General features: G+C 39.9%; 1 protein-coding gene and 1 pseudogene across 4 annotated transcripts; one reads left to right on the plus strand and one right to left on the minus strand.

Annotated features, from left to right (window-relative positions):
• The first annotated feature begins 2,341 nt into the window (after positions 1–2,341).
• LOC149848614 (fructose-1,6-bisphosphatase, cytosolic-like) lies at positions 2,342–10,821 on the plus strand. Of its 3 annotated transcripts, none has more exons than XM_089996515.1 (12): positions 2,342–2,670; positions 5,509–5,556; positions 5,950–6,024; positions 6,146–6,207; positions 6,299–6,365; positions 6,555–6,668; positions 7,056–7,142; positions 7,506–7,576; positions 7,658–7,723; positions 9,201–9,287; positions 9,672–9,747; positions 10,543–10,821. In XM_089996515.1, the coding sequence occupies exons 1-12, from the start codon at positions 2,512–2,514 to the stop codon at positions 10,654–10,656; spliced, it is 1,026 nt and encodes a 341-aa protein (XP_089852641.1). In that variant the 5' UTR covers positions 2,342–2,511; the 3' UTR covers positions 10,657–10,821. The 3 variants fall into 3 exon arrangements, with proteins under 3 accessions (XP_089852641.1, XP_089852649.1, XP_089852657.1); XM_089996523.1 differs by lacking the exon at positions 2,342–2,670 and adding an exon at positions 3,244–4,108; XM_089996531.1 differs by lacking the exons at positions 2,342–2,670; positions 5,509–5,556 and adding an exon at positions 5,577–5,682.
• Positions 10,822–17,768: 6,947 nt separating this feature from the next.
• LOC149848615 (subtilisin-like protease SBT1.7 pseudogene) lies at positions 17,769–20,482 on the minus strand (annotated as a pseudogene). Its single transcript, XR_016431670.1, has one exon. The product of XR_016431670.1 is annotated as a subtilisin-like protease SBT1.7 pseudogene (transcript).
• Positions 20,483–25,495: the final 5,013 nt, after the last annotated feature.

The raw sequence follows: 25,495 nt of genomic DNA on the forward strand, positions 1-25,495 counted from the left end.
GTTTTGTGTCTAAATCCAAAAGTAAATTGGAAATGGATCTGAATCTGACCAATATCCAACTATTTGAATCTGAGTCCAATCAGTCCATACTTGATTAGGTCGGATGCAGTTACGCCTACATGTGAACCAAATCCCACCTGTTGACATCCCTCCCTATGATAGAGCTGTCAATGGATCAGGGGCTTGTATTTGTCTCACGTATCCAACCTGATCCGGACCCATGAGGTCCAGGTATGGGATAAAAGACACCGACCTGAATGGTATTTGGGTTGTCCCGAACCCACCTTCAGTAAAATGTGATTTAGGTTTGGGCTATTATCTATGTTGGATATCGGATCCAACTGTTGATTTTTTTTTTTGGAAAAATATATTCTAAATATCTTCTAAATTATGTGGGTGGAGTTTGAGATTCCATTTTCTTGACCTGACATAACCCAAACCCGAGTGTGTGTTATTTGTAGGGATGTAAACGGTTTGAATTCAGGTCAGATGTAGCCAATACCAAATTCGACTAATCAGATATTGGTTAATTGGACTAGGATTAAGATTCAGATTCGGATGAAAAAAAGCTAATACTGAACTGTCAGAATTTGACATCCATCAGATTCGGTCATGAAATCATTATTCTGACACTGACTCCTATTATTAATCAGATTCAATTTTCTTAACCAAATCCAACCAATGGAATTCAGAATCAGGTTGGATATCGGATATATCTGATCCGTTCACATCCCTAGTTGATGCACCGTGATGGCCTGATGGGTCGGGTATGACCTGTCGACAGCCCTGTCCATGAAGAAGAGGATGTGTATCAAATGGGTATAGATGGGAAACAGATAAGAGTCGGACTCGGATATAATTTGGCAGGTCCATAATGGGATATATATTGGACCCAGTCAAGTCTACCTAAGCAGATACGGATACGGGTCAACCGCGTCTTATCCAAACCTACTCATGTACACGCAAACAACCGTCTCTTTACGTCATGGCCTACTAAACCATTGAAATTGTGAAACAGTCGTTGTCACTCCATCAGGGTTAATGGGGCCCACCTGCCGCACAAAGAGCATCCGAATCGTAAACCTTTACTAATCAACGGCCTAGAACGTTGGTCCACTGTAACGACAATGCGCAAGTCCTCACCGAATAGTCCAAGGATATGCTTCTTGTGCCGTACTCCAGTAAGCTTGGCGGAGAACCAAAGTGGGACCCACCATCCTCAATAAGACAACCCGGAGCAATGTTGTCAGTATCGGTATCGGCCCTGAATCGTTTTTTCTACTAATTCAACTATATCGGTCCGATACTCAGGCGAATCGTTATGTATCTGCCAAAAATAATAATAAAAATTACGTATCAATCATAACACGACACGTGGTAAAACCATTAAAATAATATTACAAAAAAATATTTTTTAGCATTTTTTACATTTTATTAAAAAATAACCGATTCAGGAATGAAGCGTATCGATTTTCTGCCGATACGCACCTATACTGATAACATTGCCGGAGACTACCAGATATTCTAAACCCAATACGGCCTCGCCGTCCATCTGATTAGATGGACTGCTAAAAACAGCTCTGTATCGATCTTCTGTGAGGTGATCCATCGCCAAGTTTGATATTTTTTTTTTTTTGAAGAAGAAGAAGATGCCTTTCGCTCACGTTCTCAATGCTGTGAAAGGATTCGGGTCTCGTTTCTTGGTACCGGACACGACACGAGAATATCAGACATTTTGTGTGTTTTGTTACTTATCACCGTTATTTTCCTAGTGATTTTCTTGGTAAAATTTTAGCTTAATCTACTGTCACAAATTCATTCTCAAAATAAATAATTAATGTTGGCAAGGAAAAACTGGCGACTAATAAAAAAAAATTTAATTGCATAAATATCATGATAAAACTATGTCATTTGAAAAATAAGGTGTAGTTTGAAAGTATCGCATTTTTTCAGTGATTGCATTCGCTTGAAAAAGATATTGTGATAAAAGCATGTTTATATATATATATATAGATGATATTTGTTAGATAGGTTGAAGCTTATATTAAATTGAATTGTTTTTTATAAAATACATATCCCCATGTCTTATTTTTTATAAAGAATCATGTGGACGTGTCTCGAGTTCCCTACCGACACGTGATACGTATCCTTGTGGAATCGGCCTTCCAAGCAAGACCAAAAAGCCTCGGGGGCCAGAGGTTCGTTATCCTCCCTCCCCGCAACGAACACCACGAATCGCGCCGTTGCTAACGTGCCACGTGTCCTCAAACGCTCCAGCGGGAGGAGATAGCGCTATCCCTTCTTTCGCTTTCGTGCCTCCTTCTTCTTCTCTGTCTTTTTTGGCTCACTCGCAGGGAGTTCGAAAAGTAGAAACTCAGCTTTTTCCCTTCCGACTTCCCTTCTTGGAAAAGCGTGAGAAAAAAAAAAAGAAAAGCCACAACTCTAATTAATAAACTCCTAAGAAGAAGAAATCCTAGGGCCTCGTTTTCTCGCATAGCTTCCGTGGGAAAAATGGACCACGCGGCGGACGCACACAGGACGGATCTGATGACGATCACCCGGTTCGTCCTGAACGAGCAGACGAAGCGCCCGGAGTCCAGGGGCGACTTCACCATCCTCCTCAACCACATCGTCCTCAGCTGCAAGTTCGTATGCTCTGCGGTCAACAAGGTCAGTGGAGTATTTTTGTTTTCCTATTTGTTACTCCCATCCGGGTCGGGTTCGAAGACCTGATCGCGTTGGCTCAGCCTGTCCTACCTACAGTCATCGTTCTCAAGACGTACAGGTCACCTTGGATGCCGTTCATATCAAAACGTACGGCATCCAAACCACCACGAATGGTATGATCATCACTTGGATGCATGGGTCTCACTCTTTTTTTTTTTCCGATGCAGTTCATGATGATCCGGATGGATGGCATCGGAGTGGCATAAAATGAACGGCTCATATGAGCCTCTCCACTCCCTGTGTGATGGGTGTCGTTCGTTTTTAAGATGATCCCTCATTGAGCAAAATGGACGTTGGACTGAGTCGAATTTTGCTTTAAAAAAAAAAAAAAAACATGAGAGCTCCTGTAGGAACAATTCATGAACGTCACCCAACTGAAGAGACATCACGAGTTTGAAACCCACGGGTACGTGTTCATGGAGTGAAAGTGATATTTTTTTGTCATAAAAAAATCTTTAGAAAAAATGAAAAAAAGAAAAAATGAAAAAAAATCTCACCATGTGTTGGAACGTTGCAAGTTCAAAACCCAATGGTATGTTGTGTAACTGTGGGGGTCTGCCTAACCCCAGCTTGCCTATAAAAAAACATATTGAGGAGTATGGATCTGGGTTGGGGACGCACAACTTGGATCTGGCCCAGCCTTTTGAGTTTGTTGTCATGCTTCCATGCAGGGTAAGAAATGTTTTTATATGTTTTTTTAAAGTTTTTTTTGGAAAAATCTGAGCACGATAAACAATAAAATTAAAAAATTTTAAAAATAGAAGTTCAGAATGTCTAAAACATAAGTGAAGCAATTTTCTTCTGCGGAGATTTTGCTGATAGAAAAGTATATCTTCACACCTCCGCTTGTCTCGTAGGAGCAGCTAGTGCACGTCACCTTGTGTTGGAAGGTTGCAAGTTCAAATCTCAATGCTATCCTTGTATAACTGGTAGGGGTCTGCCTAACCCCAGCTTGCCTTTCAAAAAAAAAAAAAAAAGTATATCTTGATACAATCATAATATTTCGATGCAGATGGTAAAATCATTATGTTCCAAAATGTCACAAATTTAACATCATTTTCATCAGCTACCCGGATATTGTATTTTTCATTACAAAATCTAAATAAATCTTATGATGTCTCTACTACCATTTCTTCTGTACAAGGACCTAATTCGGAGAAGAATCAGCCCAATTCAGGTATCAGAATTTGATTTGGTTAGACAATATGTGATTGACAATGGGTATTTTGAGAAGAGAAAAAATATTAACCTTACATGAAGCACAGAAAACCTAACTCCAGGTGGTGAGATAGAGGGAGCAGTGCCCTTTCTCGTTCTTACGTGGACTCGGATGCTGTTTGAGTTGTTGTACCTAAAAGTTAATGAGCTACTATTGTTGTTGGTAAGGAGAAAGAAAAGACCAATATGTTAAGAAATATCTTTTATTTCTCCCTTGCATTAACAAAGATTGTTTTATTGTTGTGCTTACCCTTTTTAAAAGGGTAAGTAATAGTTAGCTCTCAGTAACAGGCCCTAAAGGGGTTTGGGCATAGTGGGATGGGACCTAGGCGGTCTAGGTTCAAATCTCATGGGTGTCACAGTGTCACTTTTTGCGCAAGCCAAAGCATGGTGACTCTTTAAGGGCAAGGGGTAATCCCATGGAGTTTTATGCTGTCAGGACAGCGACCGCGCAGCTAGCTCTCTGATCCTAAGGGCTGTTTCTCTGTGTAAAAATCCAAAAAATTCAGATAAATAGAAACACGACTGTCTAATATTCTTAGGTGCCAATTTGGTATAAAAGAAAGGCTCTTCAAAAGAGCGCATATTCTCATATTTTCCAGCATGCCTGAGTTGCTCCCTTGAATACCAGAAAATACTACCACAAACAATGGACTTTCAACGGTATGAAGTTTTAACCCTATGAATAAAATTTACATGGTTTGTATAGTCCGATTAATTGGGTAAGAAGGTTTCTTAAGAGCTTAAAAAATCAAAGGCTGACAATTCACCGAAAATTCAAGATTGAAAAGTCGTGGTTGTTCATTGAAACCACTCACTCAAAGCATACAACAACAACAACTACGCCTTCATCCCAAAACAATTGGGGTCGGCGATATGAACCAACAAAGAAAATCATTATGGGTCTTCCATATGAATCCTTCTCCTCCATTCATTTCTATCCAATGCCATGTCCTCTGTGAGGTTCAAAGCATTCATATCCTTTCTTATCACCTCCATCCATGTCTTCCTAGGCCTACCCCGACCTCTTTTAATTAATATATTTTCCCATTTCTCCATCCTTCTAAATGGAGCATCATTAGGCCTTCGTCGAATATGTCCAAACCACCATAAACGATTCTCTCTCATCTTATTTTCAATGGGTGCAACGCCTACCTTCTTACGTATCTTCTCGTTCCGAATCTTATCTTTTATTGTATTTCCACACATCCATCTCAGCATACGCATCTCAGCTACCCTCACTCAAAGCATGATTCCTAATAAATAAACCATTCTGAATGGGTTGGAAGGAGATGGCTGGATGGCTAGGTTGCACTATCACAACAGGGGGGTCTCGAGTTCGAATACCACATGGGGTTATCCCCTGCTTGGGTATTAAAAAGGAAAAAAAAGGCCCATTCTGATTGCATCTGTGGTCAATTTTGATCATATAAAGCTCATACTTGGAGTTTCTATTAGAGAGTGCGCTACTGTTTCATTTTACATATTTCATTTTGTAGGTTTCCATCACTCTACACACACACAACTTGGACTATCTGGCTGACGTGTTATTCTTTTGAACAGGCTGGACTTGCAAAGCTTATTGGTCTTGCAGGAGAAACCAATGTGCAGGCAAGCATTATATGGACTTGGAAATAGCATGGAGAGCAGAGCGGCTTTGCATTTTGCATCTCTGTAGTTGCTAATTTAAGCTAGTTATGCCTTGTTTGCACGTTATCGTTATTAAATGCGAACATGGTAAATGAACAATTTCAGCTAAATTTCGTTTTTTGCACTTCTTTTTAGCTTCATATACTCCAAACAGAGTAGAAACTCAAACTCAGTCTATCCTTCTGATTTGATTCTGCCGAAAGTGTAAAGTTTTCGGTTGATGGTATAGATGCAACTAGAAGTCATTTAAGCGGTTTAACCATGTCCTAATAATGCGCATGATGTAGATCTTCTTTGGAGAAGCTGTGCACTATGGTAAAACCTTTTCAGTGATTGTCTTCATCTCTTTTGCAGGGTGAAGAGCAAAAGAAGTTGGACGTGCTTTCTAATGAAGTATTTGTCAAGGCACTCATAAGCAGTGGACGAACTGTAAGTTTTGTGGATGTGAAGGGTTAAATGTAGCTGACTGCATGCTTCGCTAGAAGAACTTCACGCTTTTCATCTTGGAATTGCATCATGAGGTGAAAAATTTCCAACTTTTTTTTTTCAGTGTATTCTTGTCTCGGAGGAGGATGAAGAGGCAACCTTTGTGGAACCATCAAAACGTGGAAGGTTTCTAATGTTATCCTATTACTTACATTTGCTTGGCTTGGGCAACTACTGATCTAGTTATAATTAACTTTCACGCTTGCAAATAGTGCAGGTATTGTGTTGTTTTTGATCCATTGGATGGCTCCTCGAACATTGATTGTGGCGTTTCTATTGGAACTGTACGCTCTTTATTGCAGCACTTCTAGTTCTTTGCTTGATATATATTTATAACAAAGGAATGCAACACGAATTTTCTCATTCATGGTCACATATAACCTGAAAAACTACCTGTTTTATGATCTTGGAACATCCATGACAATTGAAATGAACTTGATGGTCATTCATTTTCTTGTCTATTTTTCTTTAAGATCTTTGGGATTTATGTGGTGAAAGATTCAGCCGAGCCAACCATAAATGATGTGCTACAACCCGGAAAGAATATGGTGGCGGCTGGCTATTGCATGTATGGCAGCTCTTGCACGGTAAAATCAATCAACTTCTGTCCTTTCCAAGTATGTTATAGACAAAATTCAGATGTTAGCCAAGACTTCTCATGTGGTTCCAGTCTGGTTTAGCCTTTCCCTGCATTCAAATAACTGGAACTTTGTTTGCATACTTATACGACAGCATTGTTGCCTTTTTGAGTTTTTCTTTCCTTTTTTTTGTGATGATTGGTTATGAATTTATTCCTGAGAACAAGGGTTCAACTGTAGATAGATGCCATCCATCATCAGGCCTCTAGTTTCCTGGTCCATGATTTGTTATCTCGTTTCTCTCTGTCACAACATGCTAGGCAAATGGTTCACGCTTGTTTGGTGGATATTTTTTGCATATAGCTCAGTTGTAATGTACAAAATTTTGTGATGCAGCTTGTACTGAGCACTGGAGCTGGGGTGAACGGATTCACGCTTGATCCTTCTCTTGGGGAGTTCATACTAACCTATCCTGACATAAAGGTTAGAACTTAATGCTTATGTGCATTTCTTCTTATTGCTCAGATTAAAGAATATCCATTGAGAATAGTGGAACACCCATTTATAACGCAAATTCCAGAATTGCTGATTCCCTTATCTAGAAAAAGAGTTTTTCTGATTCTAATATTGAAACTGGAATGCCTTCTTTCATGTTGGAGCGTTGACTTGTTTGTCTAGTTGTCTCTCTGCTTTCTTCATGTGTACAAAGAGATTCCTCTAAATTGTGTACCAGTGTAGCTCCAAAAGTGCTCGTGCTCTCTCTCTCTCTCTCTCTCTCTCTCTCTCTCTCTCTCTCTCTCTCTCTCTCTCTCTCAAGGGGTTCATTCTTATGCTGTTGTCATATAGATTCCGAAGAAAGGAAAAATCTATTCAGTGAATGAGGGGAATGCGAAGAATTGGGATGTCCCAACAACCAAGTACTCTCAATACATACTCGTGGACTGTTATATGTTTTTGCCAGTTTCTCAAGTCCATTTACTGACAATCTATGCCTCCAGGTATGTAGAGAAATGCAAGTTCCCTAAGGACGGGTCATCTCCCAAGTCGTTGAGATACATTGGGAGGTAACTGTTCATTGTGCTTTTTAGTATTGGGGACTCGGGATACAGTTCATTTAGTCTCCCTGATTGTTGAAATCAAAGGAGTTGCTCTATGTTGAATGTAACACGTTGAATTGTTTGAGCACTATTCTGGTGGTTCTACTGGGGTGTGCTTTTTTTTCTTGGTGCACGTCCAACAGGCGGGTTGTTTTTTAATTGACTCTTTCTTTCTACTTTCTTATGTTAATTTCCTATTTCATTAAAAAGAGAGAAAGATGATTGTTGGTCTTATTTTGAAGCTTAGAACATGCTACTCCACCTGGTCTGGTTGTAATGTTGTATACATTTTATCTTCCCACCATCTGCATACATTCGTACCAAAACTAATCTCTGCTTCACTGGAGTATAAAGCAAGAATGTGCTGACTTCCATCGCATTCTAGAGTTGCACAACTATGGTCTTAACCCAGTATGTCTTTGGTCCATGTTTACAATGTTTTTGTCAGCCAAAGTGGCACTGGTATTGGGTTTTTTGGTTGTCAAGTAATGGGGCGATGGTTAGCATATATTTTCTCTTATTTGTTCATTTTTTTTATCTATGCCATTGAATGTCTTTGCAAGTTCAGAGTTTATTTTAAGAATCACCAGTTGAACTTTTACAAAGGTTCCATAGTCTTTTTTCTTCCCCAAAGCTTTTATTGGCAAGGTCTTTTGAAAGATATTTCCTTACTATGCATGATGCAAAAACTTCAAATTTCATTATTGAAAAAACCTCCTTTAGTTTCTTGATGGTTTGGATGACCTAGTCGTGTAATTTAAACCGGATTTCAACTTAAAATACATCTTTGTGTTGTGAATTTTTGTTGTCAACATTACTTCAACTTTTAACAATTACATGCTTATATTGATATCAGACAATTTGCATTTGGGCACAAAAAAGATCTTTACCTGCCCCATGATGGGAAATTGAAGAATCATAATCACTTGTCAATAAAACCTGCAAAGTGGATTATTTGCATTATAAGTGATTCCATCATGAGATCGACTGCTTAGAGAAGAAAACTCTGACAGGAACATAGAGTGCTGGAACTTGGCATTTGTTACAGATGATTTGAAAATCAGTGAGTGACAAAAGATGAATGCTTCCAAAACGTCACTTGCATTGTGACTGAATTTTTCAGAAACTTACTGTTAGAGATCAATCAGAAACCAATTTATTGAGGACTGCCTTACATTTTAGAAATCATTTACATTTTGACTGCAATCAGGTGTTCGTTCTTTTATGGTGAATGTAACTGAATACAACCTTTTTTTACATACTTTATTAGAATAGAGGCATTCACTCTAATGATTGTATAGCAGCATAGCAGTTGGACAAAATTGTCCATAGACTGTTCCTCATTTTTGTGATTTTATATTAAGTGGGCGAGTCTATTTTTATTATGCTATTTCTTCTTTGAAGAATGAACACTTACAGGTTGTTAAATGTTATCAATGTGCAGTATGGTAGCTGATGTCCACCGCACATTGCTATATGGGGGTTCATTCTTGTACCCTGCAGATAAAAAGAGTCCAAGCGGAAAGCTGCGGTATGTATGCAGCATTTTTTTATTATCATAAAAAAATGATTCATGTGTGCATAGTATTTATAATCCATAATGTGCTGATCTCCCATGAAAGCCGAATGCTACTTCACTTTTGGCAGTGTTTCTGCTTTTGCTTAAGCTTTACTGCTGCTTTTTCCCCCTCTTTTACTGTCAAGAATCCTCATTTCCCACTATGTCCACCTTAGTAACTTTATTGCAACAATGATGACATCAGATGCTCATGATCCTACGCCCACACTGTCTGCCATAGAGGAAAAATATGTCATCATTGCTGGAAAACGGAGACTGTGTGTTGATTTAGTTACTCTGACATGTAATAGAATATTCATGTTTTGGCTTGCTGTTGATTTTTCTTGTTTGGGACAGCGTTCTGTATGAGGTATTCCCAATGTCATTCTTGATGGAACAAGCAGGAGGTCAAGCATTCACTGGCAAGGAAAGGGTATGAACAAGATTTCTTTCACCATCTGTATTCCTTTTGGTGGTACAAACTAATTGAATTAAAAAACTATAATTCCTTTGATCATGCATCAACACAGTCATACTGCCATTAGGTGATCGTATCTCATCTCAGTTCTTATAAACTTTTAAGAGCCTGTTTGATTCATTCTCATGGAAGGATGTTTCATAGGAAAGAGTGTGGATTCCTAAAAAATCCTGCAACTCAGCTTTCCCAAGAAAGTCCTTTCATATGACTGGAGGTATGAAAGGTTATACATAAAAAGATGGTAGTGGGGAAAAGTAGGCCTCATTTTGTGCCAGCATGGCACTTTCCCACCATGATGTTTGGATGTTTGTGTCACCCATAATAGTAAAGGGATGGAAAGAGATGTGAAATCAGCAATTTTCCATAAAAATTACATGAAACAAACGATAGAATGGAAAATAAATTTGTGCTCAGGAACCTATTCTGGTACGCTAATCTACTCAAAATCCATTTCTTTTTTTTTCATATGTAGGTGAAGGAACAAATGTTTGATGGAAAATGGGGAATATTGGAAAGTCAGTTGCTTGAGTTTGGTTAAGATAACTTATTTAGTTAGATTTTCTGCAATTAGATAAATGGTCATACCTGAACATTTGGTTTTTGAGTTACTCCAACCATGTGTGTGTTCCCTAACTGTTTGTAATTTGAAGAAAGGACATAATACTAGTTATCTTCATACATTTCCTGGATTATCCTCTACTTTTTTTTCAGGGAAATTATCATTTACTTATAAAGTTGCTGTTTGTACAGGCACTTGATTTGGTCCCTACCAAGGTTCATCAGCGTTCTCCCATTTTCCTTGGAAGCTATGATGATATTGAAGAGATCAAGTCTCTCTATGCTGCTGAGGACACAAAAGCATAATTTGTAAAAAAAACGTGTTTTCCCCACCACATTCCCCTCTTCCTCCTAGTATCCTCCTAATTATGTAAAACAACAATGATATATATATATATATATATATATATATATATATATATATATATATATATATGGTTACGATTCTTTCATCTAACTGCTTTAAATGTATTCTTTGTCCTATCCTTTATTGTCAACAGGACGGTTTTGCTAACTGTGCTAGGGCGACCAGCTGGTTGTTGAACATAACTAAATTGTCTGACTACTTGGCTGACCATTTGACGCTCAACTTTATTCATGTTATGCAACCGAATGTTCATCCTCGCGATGACCTTTGCTTGCACAACAACATCCTTCCTCCTCTTCCTCCACGTCTTCATAGGGGCACCACTTTACCTATATAATGAAGTTTCATTTATGGTTAGTCCTATAATGCATTATTTATAAACAAGTATGAAATATTATAAAAAATACTTATATTTACCCTGGTCAGCCTTGGCAATAATTTTAAGTAATAGGCATTGTTGAGAATGTGATGATCAAACGCTCTTCAATCAGTCTCTTATTCATTGCTTGACTGATTCTACATTGCAACATGTGAAAATACAGAGAGAATGTGACCTCTCAGGAGCCTTCCAATAAATATGTGCTCCCATATCCAAACATGCAAGGATTCATACAAGGATTAACACATTAATACACAATATATTACATAATTTATGTTGAACAATATTTTAATTTAAATCAACAATTTTGGTACAAATGAAGGAATAACTGCCCCCAACAACACCAACGTGCCAGTAATGTTTATTCTTTCAGTCCTCACATTACTCAAACCTACATAGAGGTATGCAAGTGCGACTGCTCCCCATGCATATAGGTAGATGTGATTCAAGTCTCTCACCAGTTCAATATATGAACTATGGATCGACTTCTCACGACTGTTGATGAATACACATGTTCCCAAGAAGTAGAGTAGGAATGCTCTCAGTTTCTTATCCCAGATAATTTTGATACCGACCTTTCCTCCAACACATGATAGTTTCTCTTTCATTCTCCTCGCCTTATTGGGGTCAAAATGATTCCTCAACCATGATAACTTTAGCCTTTCTCTTAGAAACACATCATCATTTACTCTAAAATAAATATTACACGTGCTTGAAATATATCCATCGATGTCCACTCACTGGTTCTCCATGACACTTAAATCTAATGATTTGCATCACGTCCTCCAACGTGATGGTTATTTCAATATTTATGATCTGAAATGTATTAGTTGTCATATTCTAGAACTGCATAATGACCTCTAAGAAGGGGTGACTGATGTTCCATGGTTTGATCTCAAAGAATTTTCAGAAATGCATACAATCAAGCTTGTCCTTCGCATCCTCCGATAGAGATAGAAATCACTGATGTGCTTGGAACCAGTAGAACTGGTGCATGTGGCATGATGAATTACTCTCATTGCCTTGGGGTATATATAATGATTGAATATAAAATGAAAAATGATTGTAAACATCTTAGAAACATGTATATACAAAATAACAATTGACCAAAGTACCTATCCAAGAGCACTAGTCCTTTCCTGCATTGGTCTCTTTCTCAGAGCTTGCACTTTCTTCTATGCACACTTTCCTTGTTGAGGTGCCTTCTCCCATTGTTGAGGTACCTTCTCCCCTTGCTGATGTGACTCCTTTGCCCCCTCTATCATCCACATTCTTCGTGCTCGTGTCTCCAACTTCATTTATCTTGTCATTAATGTTTGCAATAACCTCAGATGAGCGCATATGTTGAACTTCTTGTTCGTTGAGTCTCCCTCCACCTTCCCCTTCTTAGATGCTTTCAGGATGAAAGACATGATTGTGAAAACAAACTCTTTATCTTTTTTTTTCACATTCTGCTTCAGTTTTGCATCAGACAAGAGTTGTTAATTATATTTGGCCAAAATTTTAGGTATTTGAGTGACTAATAATTGAGCTTGTATTTTTTATAGTAAATGTCGGACAACCAGTATTTTTGTCATAGAGTAGGCTATCGCTCTATCCGTGTGTCAAGCTTCTTACGTACATCATAATACATAGAATGACCTAATAGGCTAATACATAGTTTTTCTTCTTTGGCAGTTCTTGTTGTGCTTCAACACTAGTAGACGATATAGATGTGGGCCCCTCAGACATAAACTTTTCAATCATCATATTTTGTCAAACTCTGCAAACTTTGCAAAAAATATGAAATTACTACATTTATCATTAAAGTATACACAACACTAAGAAGTATAAAATTTATTCATCAATGAGCAATAACACCACTGCATATAAAACAACTTAAAGAAATTAAGCATTCCAGAAAAGCTAACCAAAAAACATGCTTAAAAAATATCAAATAATGTTTAATTATATTAGATAAGAATAAGAAAATTTACAATGCCTATAGGCATTAGAAGATGAAAGTTCACATAGCTATCACCAAAGCATCAAACATAATTCCTTACATTTTTTAATGTATTGATTGTTGGTTTGATATGATGTCTATAACATTCTGGGATTTATATTTTTGTTGATGGTTTAAAAAAAGAAGTATTTCATATTTTTTATAAAGGGATCTTGTCCTTGATGTCTCTTTTGTGAACTTTGTTCTAGTGGGATATTAAACGCTAGCGCTTACATAAAAGCCGACCCCATAGAGCTTAGTCTGGTTGGAACTGGAGCATAGATTAGTTTTGACATCATTCACTTCCTTTAAAATAAAAAATAATTTAAAAATTGAGTTATAAATGAGGGGTGTTACACTAACTATCAACAACTCTCAGGGTTCTGATCAACACAATGAAATCCTTTGGAGCTCTAGTACACTGATGGAGTTAACCCTAACCTAAGCAAGAGAGGAGTGTGTGAGTGAGCTGCTTCCTCAATTATCAGAATGTTGATTGCTTGAGGATAATCGAAGAGTTGCTTCCTTAGTGATTCAGAGTCCCTATTGAGCGATTTTCAAGCATTTGGAAATTCAGAAAGCTGATTTTCAGATATAGAGAATAAGGGTGAATATGGAGTTAGCCCTAACCTCCGTGGAGAAATTTTTAGGTAATGAGAGCTCAAGTACACTGGAATGTTTCCTTTCTTGAAGATGATCTCAAGCGGAGGATGATCGGAATGGTTCCTTGATTAAGGATTATCTTCACTAATCTTGAGCTAAGGATGATCATAATGCATGCCTCTGCATTGAGGATGACTGGAGCTGAGAGAGGGCAATAGAATGTCACGAGAGACTAGGGTGAGATAAAGGATATGCAAAAAAGAAGGGTTTCTCTAAAAAAAAGGAGAGAAGATCCTATTATGGGTTTTGTTGAATAGCCATTTCTCTGGAGGAGGGTTTCATTTTTGTGAGAGACAGAGACATGGATGAGAAGATGTTGGTTTGGATTTTTGGATTTGGATAGGACTTGAATCTAATCCAAATACACCACACGATGAGAAGAAGTGTGTCCCCCACCATCAACAAGCCAAGGAGTTATAGTGACAAGTAAGGTTGTCCTTAAATGTCAATATCTTGTAGCAATGGAATCTACCCATCGCTATTTCATCATTTTCTTGTAGTGACACCTAGAGCTGTCAACGGGTCATGTCAGAGCTGGGTTAGGTTTGACCCATACCTACCCATATAATTAATTATCGGGATGGGTTTTATCGGGTCACGAAAATGGAATCCCAAACTCGAACTCGGATAATTTCAGAAAAAAAATTAAAAATACGTATAAAATACTTAGGTCAAGTAGGGTACAAGGCAAAAATCAAGACCTAAACCCAACCTGCATATTGCTTGGGTTGGGCTCTATTATGTTCATAGTGGTCACACTGTGAGACTGGGTCTGAACCTAGGTCTGAACCTAGGTCTAAACCTAGGTTTGGGTTCGGTAAAAAATATGGTCAAGTTCAAAACAGGTTCTGTTTGGTTCTAATAGACTTTATAAAAAAAATGATTTCTCCTAAATGGCTGAACAAAAATGATTGCTTTTTTCAGTGAGGCTTCTGGACATGTAGGGACTGAAATAAAATGGGTTTTGGGCTTCGCAGGTTTCAGTAAAAAATTAACATCTCATTACTGGGGTATTTTTTGAGGCTATTTTTTTAGGGTAGCTTGGAGACACGTGGGAACACCTAGGGTTAAAATTTGAGAGGTAGATGAGGTCTGTTCAAGAAGATACAAGGTTTGCAAGTTGGGTCCATTTTTGCAGTTAACAGCAGAGCAAAACTTGACTGAGTAAGGTTCAATGGGTTTGGCAAGGGGTTAAGGTAAGCCTAAGCTTAGGATAAGGTTGGGATGACTCTCTGAAGTTGGTCCGGGTCGCATTTAGCTAGAGGCTGAAACACATCAGAGCAGTGGTTCGTCAAGGTGACTTGTCGAACCATCGAACGCCCGATTGATTCACACATTCAATGGACTGGGCTGCAACCTAGTCCAGGATTGCTTGGAGTACTAGAGTTCAGGGTGGCTCAAGGCAGAGGAACCTAGAGCAGATGAGGACCTAGGGGCTAATGGAAAAGTGAGTGAAGGCCTAAGGGACAGGAGTAGGTAAGAGAAAGAGAGAGAGGGTCACGCCCAAGGAGAGAGATTTTCAAATCTATTTTGTAATTTGATTCCTTACCATAACAAAGTGCTAGGACTTTATATAGGCCATGGCTTACACATTTTCCAAGATCAAATCAAAGGGGAAATACAAAAAACAAGAACTCATTAACTAAAAGAGATAAAACCTAACTAGTTAACACCTAACTTACTTAGCAAGAAATCTATTATAAGTAAAACCTACTATCGGGCATCCTCCAAGGTGGACCTACAAATTTTTATTAATACCAAGAATGCCTCTATTGGTGGTTCGGGTTTGGGAGGCTGAATTTTGACTTGGTGGATCCGATCCACTTGGGTCCGCTTCATAGAACTCCAATTGAGCGGTTTTAGACCTTGAAGACTTTTGTTTGAGCTTGGGTGACCTTTTTTTGGATATGAGTCTAGATCTCGGAGAATTTGAATATAGTTCCTAAATGGGAACGCATCAGGTTCGGATCAGCATTTTGCATGCCCATACCTCAGAATTCAGGGTCGGGTAGGGTACATGATACAAACCTGACCCGTTGAAAGCCCTAATAACACCCTCTTCAAACTTGGCCGAGGAAGGCTTCAAGGCCGAGTTTGGGAATGATACCTTGAAAAGCTGATTTGATAAGAAGCTTGGTAAATATATTTGCAGCTTGTATTGTCATTGAGCAACTTCTCGTGCACAAAATGATAATCAATGTTGATAGGATTCGTTCGACTGTGAAAAACTGGATTCACGAACATATGCAATGCTGTTGCCACAAAATATAGTTGGAGCTTGTTCGAAGTAATCGTATCCCATGCTTGATTGTTCTTTTTATATACGATGATTTTATACATATGTTGGATGCTCTATAACAATTATCGTGAGATTTATAAAAATATTGCGAGAAATTGCCTGAAAGTTTAAAACAGCAATTTCTCGCGAGATTTTCAAACCGTGACAAATATCGTGATATTTACCGTTTTATCTGATATTTATCATGAGATTTTCATTTCTAAATGTGTTTTATTTATATTTTCTCATAAAAATTAATCTTTTATATTTTTAATTTAGTTTTTATTGCCAAGATTTTGCCGAAGAAAAAATGCGAGATTTATGAAAAATTTCAAAATCTCCCAAGATTTTGCCGTTTTGAACTTTTGTCACTATGGTTGGATGTACCAGGGAATAATCAAATCTTAGCTTCAGTACAGGCTCTATGCATCTAACTCTAAATATGACCAAATTGGTTCCAGTACTCATCCCCAAAGCCATCCCTATCCTTCTCTTTAGTCTTTCATCAATGTAAGTTGTTTTGATTAGCAAGCTAGGGTTTGTCCGACCCCGACCAGTTACAATAGAATATCAAGACTCGTAACATTAAATCGAAGGAAACCAACCTGGTGGTTTGTCCTTCCGGCAACCAACCTGGTGGTTTGTCCTTCCGGCAACGATCAGAACCAATGACTCCGAGTTTCTCTGGGGATGTAGATGCATTCCTTTGGAGTCCAAACACAGGGAAGCAACTGAAGAAACTAATAAAAAAAATACATTGTTTCAAAGCTGGAAGAAATAAAATTTTATCTCCAAATCTATTGCTTACGTACCAAAGATACTTCAATTATATAACTGCACTCTGCACACTATATTATATGATGTAAAATATATCTAAAATATATTTATTATTACTTAATGAGCTTATACATGTCAAGAGCCGAACACTTACTGTTCATGTTTGACTTACTGAGCCTATTTTACGAGTTAATTAGAACGCGTTCTTTAAGAGCCCAATTCCAGCCTTACATGCAAAGCCACATAAATATCAGTAATAGTTGATGGGAATTGCGATGCCACTGAATTGCGATTACTTGCAAATGAGCCGAGCCATTTATGAACAGCTCAGGCTCGAGTCCATGCAGATCTACAGGATTCTCTCTGTTTTAGTAATTACTAATTAGGCTTGTGATCCGATCTCAAGCCAATAATGTCCAAGTTTGACAAGCTAACAAATCAAGCTGGATCAACCAAAGGCTCAGCTTGGTTTGATACTTCATATGTGTATGCATGACATGCTTGAGCACATACGAACATACAAATAATAATTGGTAAAATTCAAAGACTTGAAAGTAATGCCTCTTTGCATCAAGGTACGATTTGGCTCGTTTTGCGTAATTTTTCTGCAAATTTGTCTTCTGAATAACAAAAGACAAGCAACCAGAATTGGAACAAATAAAAAAAAATGGTTGCTGAACATGACAAAGTTCATGATCTCTAAGAATTCGATGTACTGGACGTATATGAATTTGGGTTAGATCATTAACAAATATATGTGGACTTATTGGGATCCAAGATGGAACAAAATAAGCATTAATACTAGGTTGGGTAAAAATTTCGTCTAATTACAGAACTTTTTCTTGGAAATTCAATAGGTTTATGGTGAGATCAAAGTTGGATTCAAATCTAAAACTAAGCCCTAAATTCAAAAGTTAGATTAAAAAATCAGATCTAATGCAAATTTTGGTAATGATATCATGTGTACAAATTTGGATCAGATTCATAACAACTATATAAATGAACGAGAAAAAAGTGATTACAACTTACAAGAGTATGTTTAGCAAAATGGTAGGTTACACGGTTACACCAGGCCTTTATTTTGGCCACTGCTCAAAAAAACTGACCTGTGTTAGGAATTTCAGAAAAGAAAAAACAGGAGAGAGAGAGAGAGAGGCCCAAATGGCGTTTTTTATTGGCAACACTAGTCATGGACAATGCTTTGAGAGAAAACCAAATAGAGAGACAGAGAGAGTTTATTGGCAACAGAAGTCATGGACAATGCTTTGAGAGAAAACCAAATAGAGAGACAGAGAGAGTTTATTGGCTACAGTAGTCATGGACTGCTTTTGAGAAAACCAAAGAGAGAGAGAGAGAGAGAGAGAGAGAGAGAGAGAGAGAGAGAGAGAGAGAGAGTCTCTTTCTCTGTCATTCCCAAATGAAGGCAATGGGGCTGCGCACCATGTGCTGCCCATCGGACCACTTCAAGTACCCGAACTTGGACGTCCCGACAGGCAGCGAGCTCGACGTGAAGCTGACGGTGTAGCTCTGCTTCTGCCCCGTCTGTGTGAATCTCAGCAACTGTGGATCCACCACCGTCTTCACCGCGTAGGGCGAGGCGAAGGATGCGGAGTAGCTCGAGCTCGCCGGCCCCACGTTGGTCACTGTCCTCCTGAGCGTGATGTTCTGCTGGAGGTTGCCAGAGACGAAGCGCACCACGAAAGACGGGTAGTTCAGTCCAACCGCTCCTCCGTTGCAGGTGAAGTTGCGTCGGGCCACCACCGCGATCTGGTTCGGGGAGTATCCAAGCTCGCAAAGGAAGCCCAGGTAGTCGTCGCTGGAGATGTCGTAGACCAGGCCCGGATCCAGCGCCTTCTGTGGATCCACATGCCCAGCGCCGTGAGCGAACGGCGTTGACGGCCCGCTCGCAGCAGCATCCAGCAGCGGCCTCCCGTTCCTGTATGTGGTGTAGGCGGTGGTCATGAGCGCGGACTTGATGGCCGCGGGGCTCCAGTTGGGCCGAGCGCCCTTGAGCAGCGCTGCCAGCCCACTCACGTGTGGGCACGCCATGGACGTCCCAGACACGATGTTGAAGTTGACCCGACGGTCGTCGAGTGCGAGCCTTGTGGGTCCCACGGCCTGCGTCCACGCGGCGAGGATGTTTACTCCCGGTGCGATCACATCGGGCTTCAGGATCCCGGGCACGACCGGGTTCGGCCCCCTCGAGGAGAACGCCGCGACCACCGGGGAGGGTTCAACCCCGACCCTCGTCCCACCGATGACGATCGTCGCCGTCGTGTTTGGGTTGGAGAAGAGGTACCTCCGAATCTCGTCACCATTCTTCTGGCCGACGGCCACTGCCGGAAGGAGGTGCGCGTCGGCGATGAGCACCTTCTCTCCATTGGCCGCGGTGTTGGCGATGATCATTCCAACACCACCTGCAGCCTTCACGACAGTGCCCTTCTCGACCCTGCCGTTGACCCCGCTGTCGCAAAGCACAATCTTCCCAGCGACCTTCTCCCGCAAGAGCGTCCCATTCAAGCAGAGGTTCCCACTCGTCATGTTACTGGCATTGCCGGCATAGACAAGCGGCACAGTCGGTGTCTTCGGCAGGCCCTTCCCGCTGTATAGTGAGACACCGGTGTAGTTCTTCCTGTTACTGAGGGCGACATACGCTGGGAAGTCGCGGTCGATCGTGCCAGCTCCGACGGTCATGATCCAGGGAGCAACGTTTGAGATACTGGAGGGCAAAGGCCCACTGTTTCCGGCAGCGCACGAGACGAAGACGCCGCGCTCCATGGCCGTGAAGGCGCCGATGGCAATGCTGTCTGTGTGGGAGTAGCTTGCAGTGCCACCAATGGAGAGGGAGAGAACGTCCACACCATCAACGATGGCCTTATCCATCGCGCCAAGGATGTCCGAGCTGAAGCAGCCGGGAGACCAACATACCTTGTAGATAGAGATCCGTGCGCGCGTGGCCATCCCGTGTGCAGTCCCAGCGGCGTAGCCGAAGAGGCTTGCACCGAGGACGGGGGCACCACCAGCCGTGCTCGACGTGTGGGTACCATGGCCGTTGTCGTCTCGGGGGGACCTCGACTCCTTCGTTTCATCGATCGGGCCATTAGAAGCCTCATAACCAGTGGAGAAGAACTGGGCGCCGATGAGCTTCCGGTTGCAACTGCTTGCATTGAAATTATTTCCAGCTGTGCACTCGCCCTTCCACTTGGCTGGAACAGGGTCGAGCCCGGAGTCATCGTAGGATTTGCTCTCCGGCCATACACCAGTGTCAAGCACACCGATCACGATGTCCTTCCCTTCTTTGGATTCCAGTAGCAGGCCGTTCGCAGCATTGAGTCCGAGGAACTCCGGCGTACGTGTCGTTTGGAGTTGGTAGACCATCTCTGATAGCACGGCGAGAACACCGGGCTTCCCACGGAGGGACTCGGCTTCCGTCGGGGTCAGCCGCGTTGAGAAACCCTGGAGCACCTCTGAGTATGTGTATATGATGCTGCTCCCTTCCGCTGAGTCTGAGACAGAATCAAGTGTCGATTGGTACCACGTTCTGGGGCTCACGAAGCTGGCCGGGATCTGGGATTCCATGGTGTGCACAATGTATGTTTGCTTCTCGCCTGAGGTGGCGCTGCCCACCCGGTGGTTTACAACGTGACAGAAGAAGAAGCAAATGAAAAGGTGCAATTTCCTCATTTCCATTCTTCTTCTTACTGTCAACAACAAGAATGTGGATTCTAGAAGGCGTTTTCTTGCCTTTTCTTCTCGCCTTTTGCGGGTGAGATGGGAAACTGTGAGAACCAACTGATGAACTATACACAAGGGATTGCAGGCTAGCTAGTAGCTTAAACCCTGCGATGAATAAATGCTGCTATTCCAAAAAGGATGAGAAAGGACGCATGGATCATTGCTCTGCGACTAAAGGAAGAACAAGGAAGAGAATGGAAGGGCTAACTCAAGACGGGAAGGGATGGCAAGGTGTGCATGAGTCGACTCCCTCTCTCTCTCTCATTCACGCTTTAGGCATTCGTATGACACCGTCTAAAACCATGGCAAGCTTGGATTGACAGATCTCATGTCCAAAACATAACTAACTCGTTTACTACTTTTTCAGGTCATTCAACACCCGAAAATTTATGGAGTTATTCTGCTTATTGCTATTTTTATTTTAATGGTATGTTTCTTTTTATTGCCTCCCTGATGGTGATGATTTTTTAAAAGTGTCGTAAGGAAGCGGATCAGGTCATGCTGAACATGAGCGTTTTTGCTCATGCTGACATCATGGCCGTCCGATTTGCATTTTAAAAAGCTCAAAAGTCAACAAAACCACGTGGCATTCATCCAAAATGCAAACAGACGGCCACGATGTCCGCATGAGCAAAAACGCTCATGTTCAGCATGACCTGATCTGCGCCCCAAAAGAAATACCCTCAACGACCCAAAAAAAAAAGTCCTTCCTGCTTTGTTTTTTGAATGGGCCAATTCCATGGTTCCAAGTTCCTCTTTAAGTGAAAAACTATAGAAAATAAAAAATTTGCATCATAACATGACCTCGAGGAACATGACACTTCAACAGTTTCTTCTTGTTTTTTTTTTTTTTTAAGATACTTCACCAGTTTCTTTGTCATTGAAACGTTTGTGGTTTTAAGAAAAAAAGCAAGGGATTGAGTTGATAGAGGGAAAGAAACTCGAGAGCAGATCAGGTCATCATCTTCCGGCATAATGGTGACCACTGATCACCATAATGGATGGTGAGATGTCAAATCACCCGATCAGTTCTCACCCCCCTCTCACTATCGTCTTTTTCGTTCATTGGGGATGACTAGGATTCAGTGCAGGTTGTATGCCATCATATGTGAGATGATGGGATCTGTTCTCATGCTGAACGTTCAGTGTACTAGAGAGAGAGAGAGAGAGAGAGAGAGAGAGAGAGAGGTGGGCAACAGGCCAGCCCGGCCCGCTAAATATATATAACATAAAATATAATATATATTTTATGTTATATATACACAGGCCGGGTAGGGCCAAAAGCCAGTTTGGGCCGAGCTTGGGACTTTTAGGCCCAAATCCGGACGGGCCGCCCGGCCCATTGCCCTGTGGGTTCTGATGTTGGAATTCTAAGCCTCCACCGGTAGAAACTCCCACATGATGCCAAATGGTGTCATTCAACTATGGCCACCCCAATAGGGTGAGGTTTTTAATTGCCATAGCATCTCTTTTAGATGACATCAATTGCGTTACGTTTGGACATCAGTTGGAAGAGCTCTCTAAAAAGTATCTGTCCTCTGACATCTATGATGATCCTAACCATCCAACTGATGCATCTGGACGATTAGGATTTAGTGTATAGTCATGTGTACCATGTCAGAGAGAGAGAGAGAGAGAATAGCGGCAAGGTTCATTATCTATGTCAACGTGATTTGGCATTTGATTTTATGCTTTAGATATTCTTAGCATGACGTATTATGAACCAAGTCGGGCCACCTATAATGTTTTTTCGAGTGAAAGTCTTCTTTTTTTTAGAGAAGTTTTTTTTGAGTGAAAGTCATATAATGCTTTAACATATATTTATTTGAATCAGATTGACTCTTTCAAAAAATAAAAATAAAAAATCAGCTATGCATTGATATGTTGGTTAATTAATAAATGACTAAACCGGAATGATACTTGTCCGCATAGAGTGCCAAAAGGCCATTGTTTACAACAAGTCTTTCTTGGCCAAATTGGTGGGCATCCTTTCCCCCTCTTGGTTATTACCAAGAGAAAAATAGTGATATTATTGAATGATCATGTAAAATTAAAAAACTTACTCTAATAAGTGAGGGTATGTCTCCTTCATACCGACTTTAGGCTCTCGCGTACACTCTTCGATTCTGTGGTATTATTAGTGCACCTTCACAAGAGGTATTGTCTTCCTCCGTAACACATGTTCCCTGCAATCCTTAATCTGAAACAGGCGTTCTTGGAGAGATTTGGATGATAGTTCACAACAATCAAGCACTATTTTCAAATCCAAACCCAAAAATGCACAACCAAGAGCTTCATTACCTCCAATAATCATAAGTACAAATGAAGTTGAAGAGGATACAAATCAATCTAATAGAGCTAGTAGAATTATAGATATACAAGAGCGACCATCAGTTCCTCGAGGCAAGATTGATCGTTTCTTTAGCATGAGACCTAGGCAAGGTATGTTGATCTTGTATTTTTTATTTTTACTTTTTTCTATACATGTATTTTTTATATTTTAAATTATGGTTTTTGAACATTTTAATTTTTTAACATCTTCATTATAGAAAATGAAGGAAGGAGTAGAAGGCATGGTCGTAGAGGACAAGAAGCACGTGATGATGCAAAAAGTTCTCGATCTATTACTGACTTGAAGGAGAAGAGAAAGATGACAAATTAATGTACTCTTGAATTATTAATTATTCTTTTGATGATGTAGTTGGAGTAGTCCAACTTAAAAACTTTTATGTTACTTTTTTTGTTATGGTCTTCTAATATTTTATTGGTTTGATATGTATTTTTATTTTGAACCTTACATGATGAAGTGAAGTAGTTGATTATGTTAATTTTAAGTTTATAATTTAGAACTTTATAGCTTATAATTTACAGTTTAGAACTTTATACCTTATAATTTACAGTTTAGAACTTTATAACTTAAAAATTTAACCATATCTCTATGTAATCTTTGAGTTTATTGATTTCTCATTTTCTATGTTGCAGAGATCACAAGATTTACAATAATCACAACATCAAATAACAAGTCATTTGATTCTTTCGTTGAAAAATGTACACTTTTTAATCAAATTTATTTATTTTCTTAATGCATTATTTAGTGCTCGCATGCATTTATTTTCTGTAACTCTACAACCTCATACCAGATTATATTGGATGGATCATGCACGTACTTACGTAGCATGAACACATAAAACACATTATGAATTCGCACATACTGAGGCGGTAACGTCACTAAGTTGTTGTGCTTATCCTCTTCAGAACCTCGAATGGTTCAACATATCTGGGACTTAATTTCTCTTTCTTGCCAAACCTAAATACACTTTTGATGGGAGACACTCAGACAAAAATAAACTCTCCCACCTCAAAGTGAGTTTTTTTTTGTTGGTCCGCGTAACTCTTTTGTCTACGCTGAGTTGTCAAGAGTATATCTCGTATCTTTCGCACCTGCTCAATGTAGTGATCAATAACCATTAGTGCCTTCAATGTTCTCGTACCAACCTTGTTTCAATAGATTGGTGATCTACACAGTCACCCACATAGTGCCTTGAAAGGCGCTATCCCTGTACTGGCGTGATAGCTATTGTTACAAGCAAACTCTGTCAGAACAACATATCTATCTCACCTGCCTTTTCAGTCCAAGCCACATGCTCTCAATATGTCCTCTAATGTCTGGATCATCCGCTCTGACTGAACGACTGTCTATAGATGAAAGGTTATATTGAACTTTAATTATACCCAAGGTCTTCTGTAATTATCTCCAGAACTTTGACATGAGCCTTAGATCTCTATCAGATATAATTGATAGTGGCACACCGTGTAGCCGCACTATCTCTTTCACATACAGATATGTCAAACTCTCTAATGATTGTTCGAATCGGATAAGAAAGAAATGACCTGACTTGGTGAGTCGATCCACTATTACCAAAATTGCATCATTACCCCTATGGGTCTTGGTTAAACCAATCATAAAGTCCATCATGATTCCTTCCCACTTCTACTGAGGGATCTCAATCTGTTGTATTAACCCATCAGGTCTTGTGTTCTATCTTGATCTGCTAACAGGTCAAGCATCTAGATATATACTTGGCTACTTTTCTTTTCATACCCATCCACCATTAAGTGAAAAGTTAAAGGGTAGAGGTAAAGATCAGTCTTTTATTATAGAGGTATAAATTTAATTAAAGTTATTTGAAATTTTTACCTCCTTTGCATATCCTTGTACATCTTGGTACTATTAGGGTGGATGGTGTACCAGCTTTTGTGGGCCTTATTTAGAATCTCTTCTAGAATTTGCGGGTCACTAGGCACCCATAGCCTACGCCCAAACCATATACTCATATCTTTTTCTAGATGCAGGACTGACTCGTCCTGTTAAACTGCAGATCCTCTTTTAGTTTATCAATAATCTTGTTTATCAATTCAGTCCTTACGACCATACTGGATATGTTAATCCTTTATTGATTTTATCTGAAAGGACTCTACTTAATAAGATCCTTAGTCAGGCTCTATAGACTAGCCAAAATATTGCTTGCTTTACCGCTAAGGGTGCTTACCATCACATTTGCCTTCCCTAGGAGGTAGGCAATCGCGAACTCGTAATATATTACAAATTTTAATCATCTGTGTTGCTGCATGTTCATCTCCTTGTAAGTAAATATGTACTTGAGGCTCTTGTGATTGGTGAATACCTCAAATTGTTCATCGTACAAGTAGTGTCTTCAAATATTAAAAGTGAAAATAACTGCAACTAACTCTAGGTTATGAGTAGGATAATTACTTTTATGCACCTTTAGTTGTCAGAAAGTGTAGGCTATCAACTTCCCATGCTGTAGAAGAACACCTCACAAAACCTTATCTGAGGCATCTATGTAAACTATGAAACCTTCTTGCCCAAATGGCAAGGTCAAAACTAGGATTGTAGTGAGCTTTTCCTTCAGAGTCTTGAAGCTCTCAACGCACTTTGCA

The sequence above is a fragment of the Nuphar pumila genome, chromosome 1, assembly GCF_984573655.1.
Source record: "Nuphar pumila chromosome 1, dmNupPumi1.hap1.1, whole genome shotgun sequence".
In the NCBI taxonomy this organism is placed as follows: Eukaryota; Viridiplantae; Streptophyta; class Magnoliopsida; order Nymphaeales; family Nymphaeaceae; genus Nuphar; species Nuphar pumila.

Bases quoted from the DNA above. Each gene is read 5' to 3' on its own strand.
- LOC149848614 (XM_089996515.1), top strand. From the start codon at position 2,512: ATGGACCACGCGGCGGACGCACACAGGACGGATCTGATGACGATCACC. The intron at 6,208-6,298 runs GTTTCTAATGTT...CAAATAGTGCAG, and splicing joins GAACCATCAAAACGTGGAAG to GTATTGTGTTGTTTTTGATC. The intron at 9,288-9,671 runs GTATGTATGCAG...TGTTTGGGACAG, and splicing joins AGTCCAAGCGGAAAGCTGCG to CGTTCTGTATGAGGTATTCC.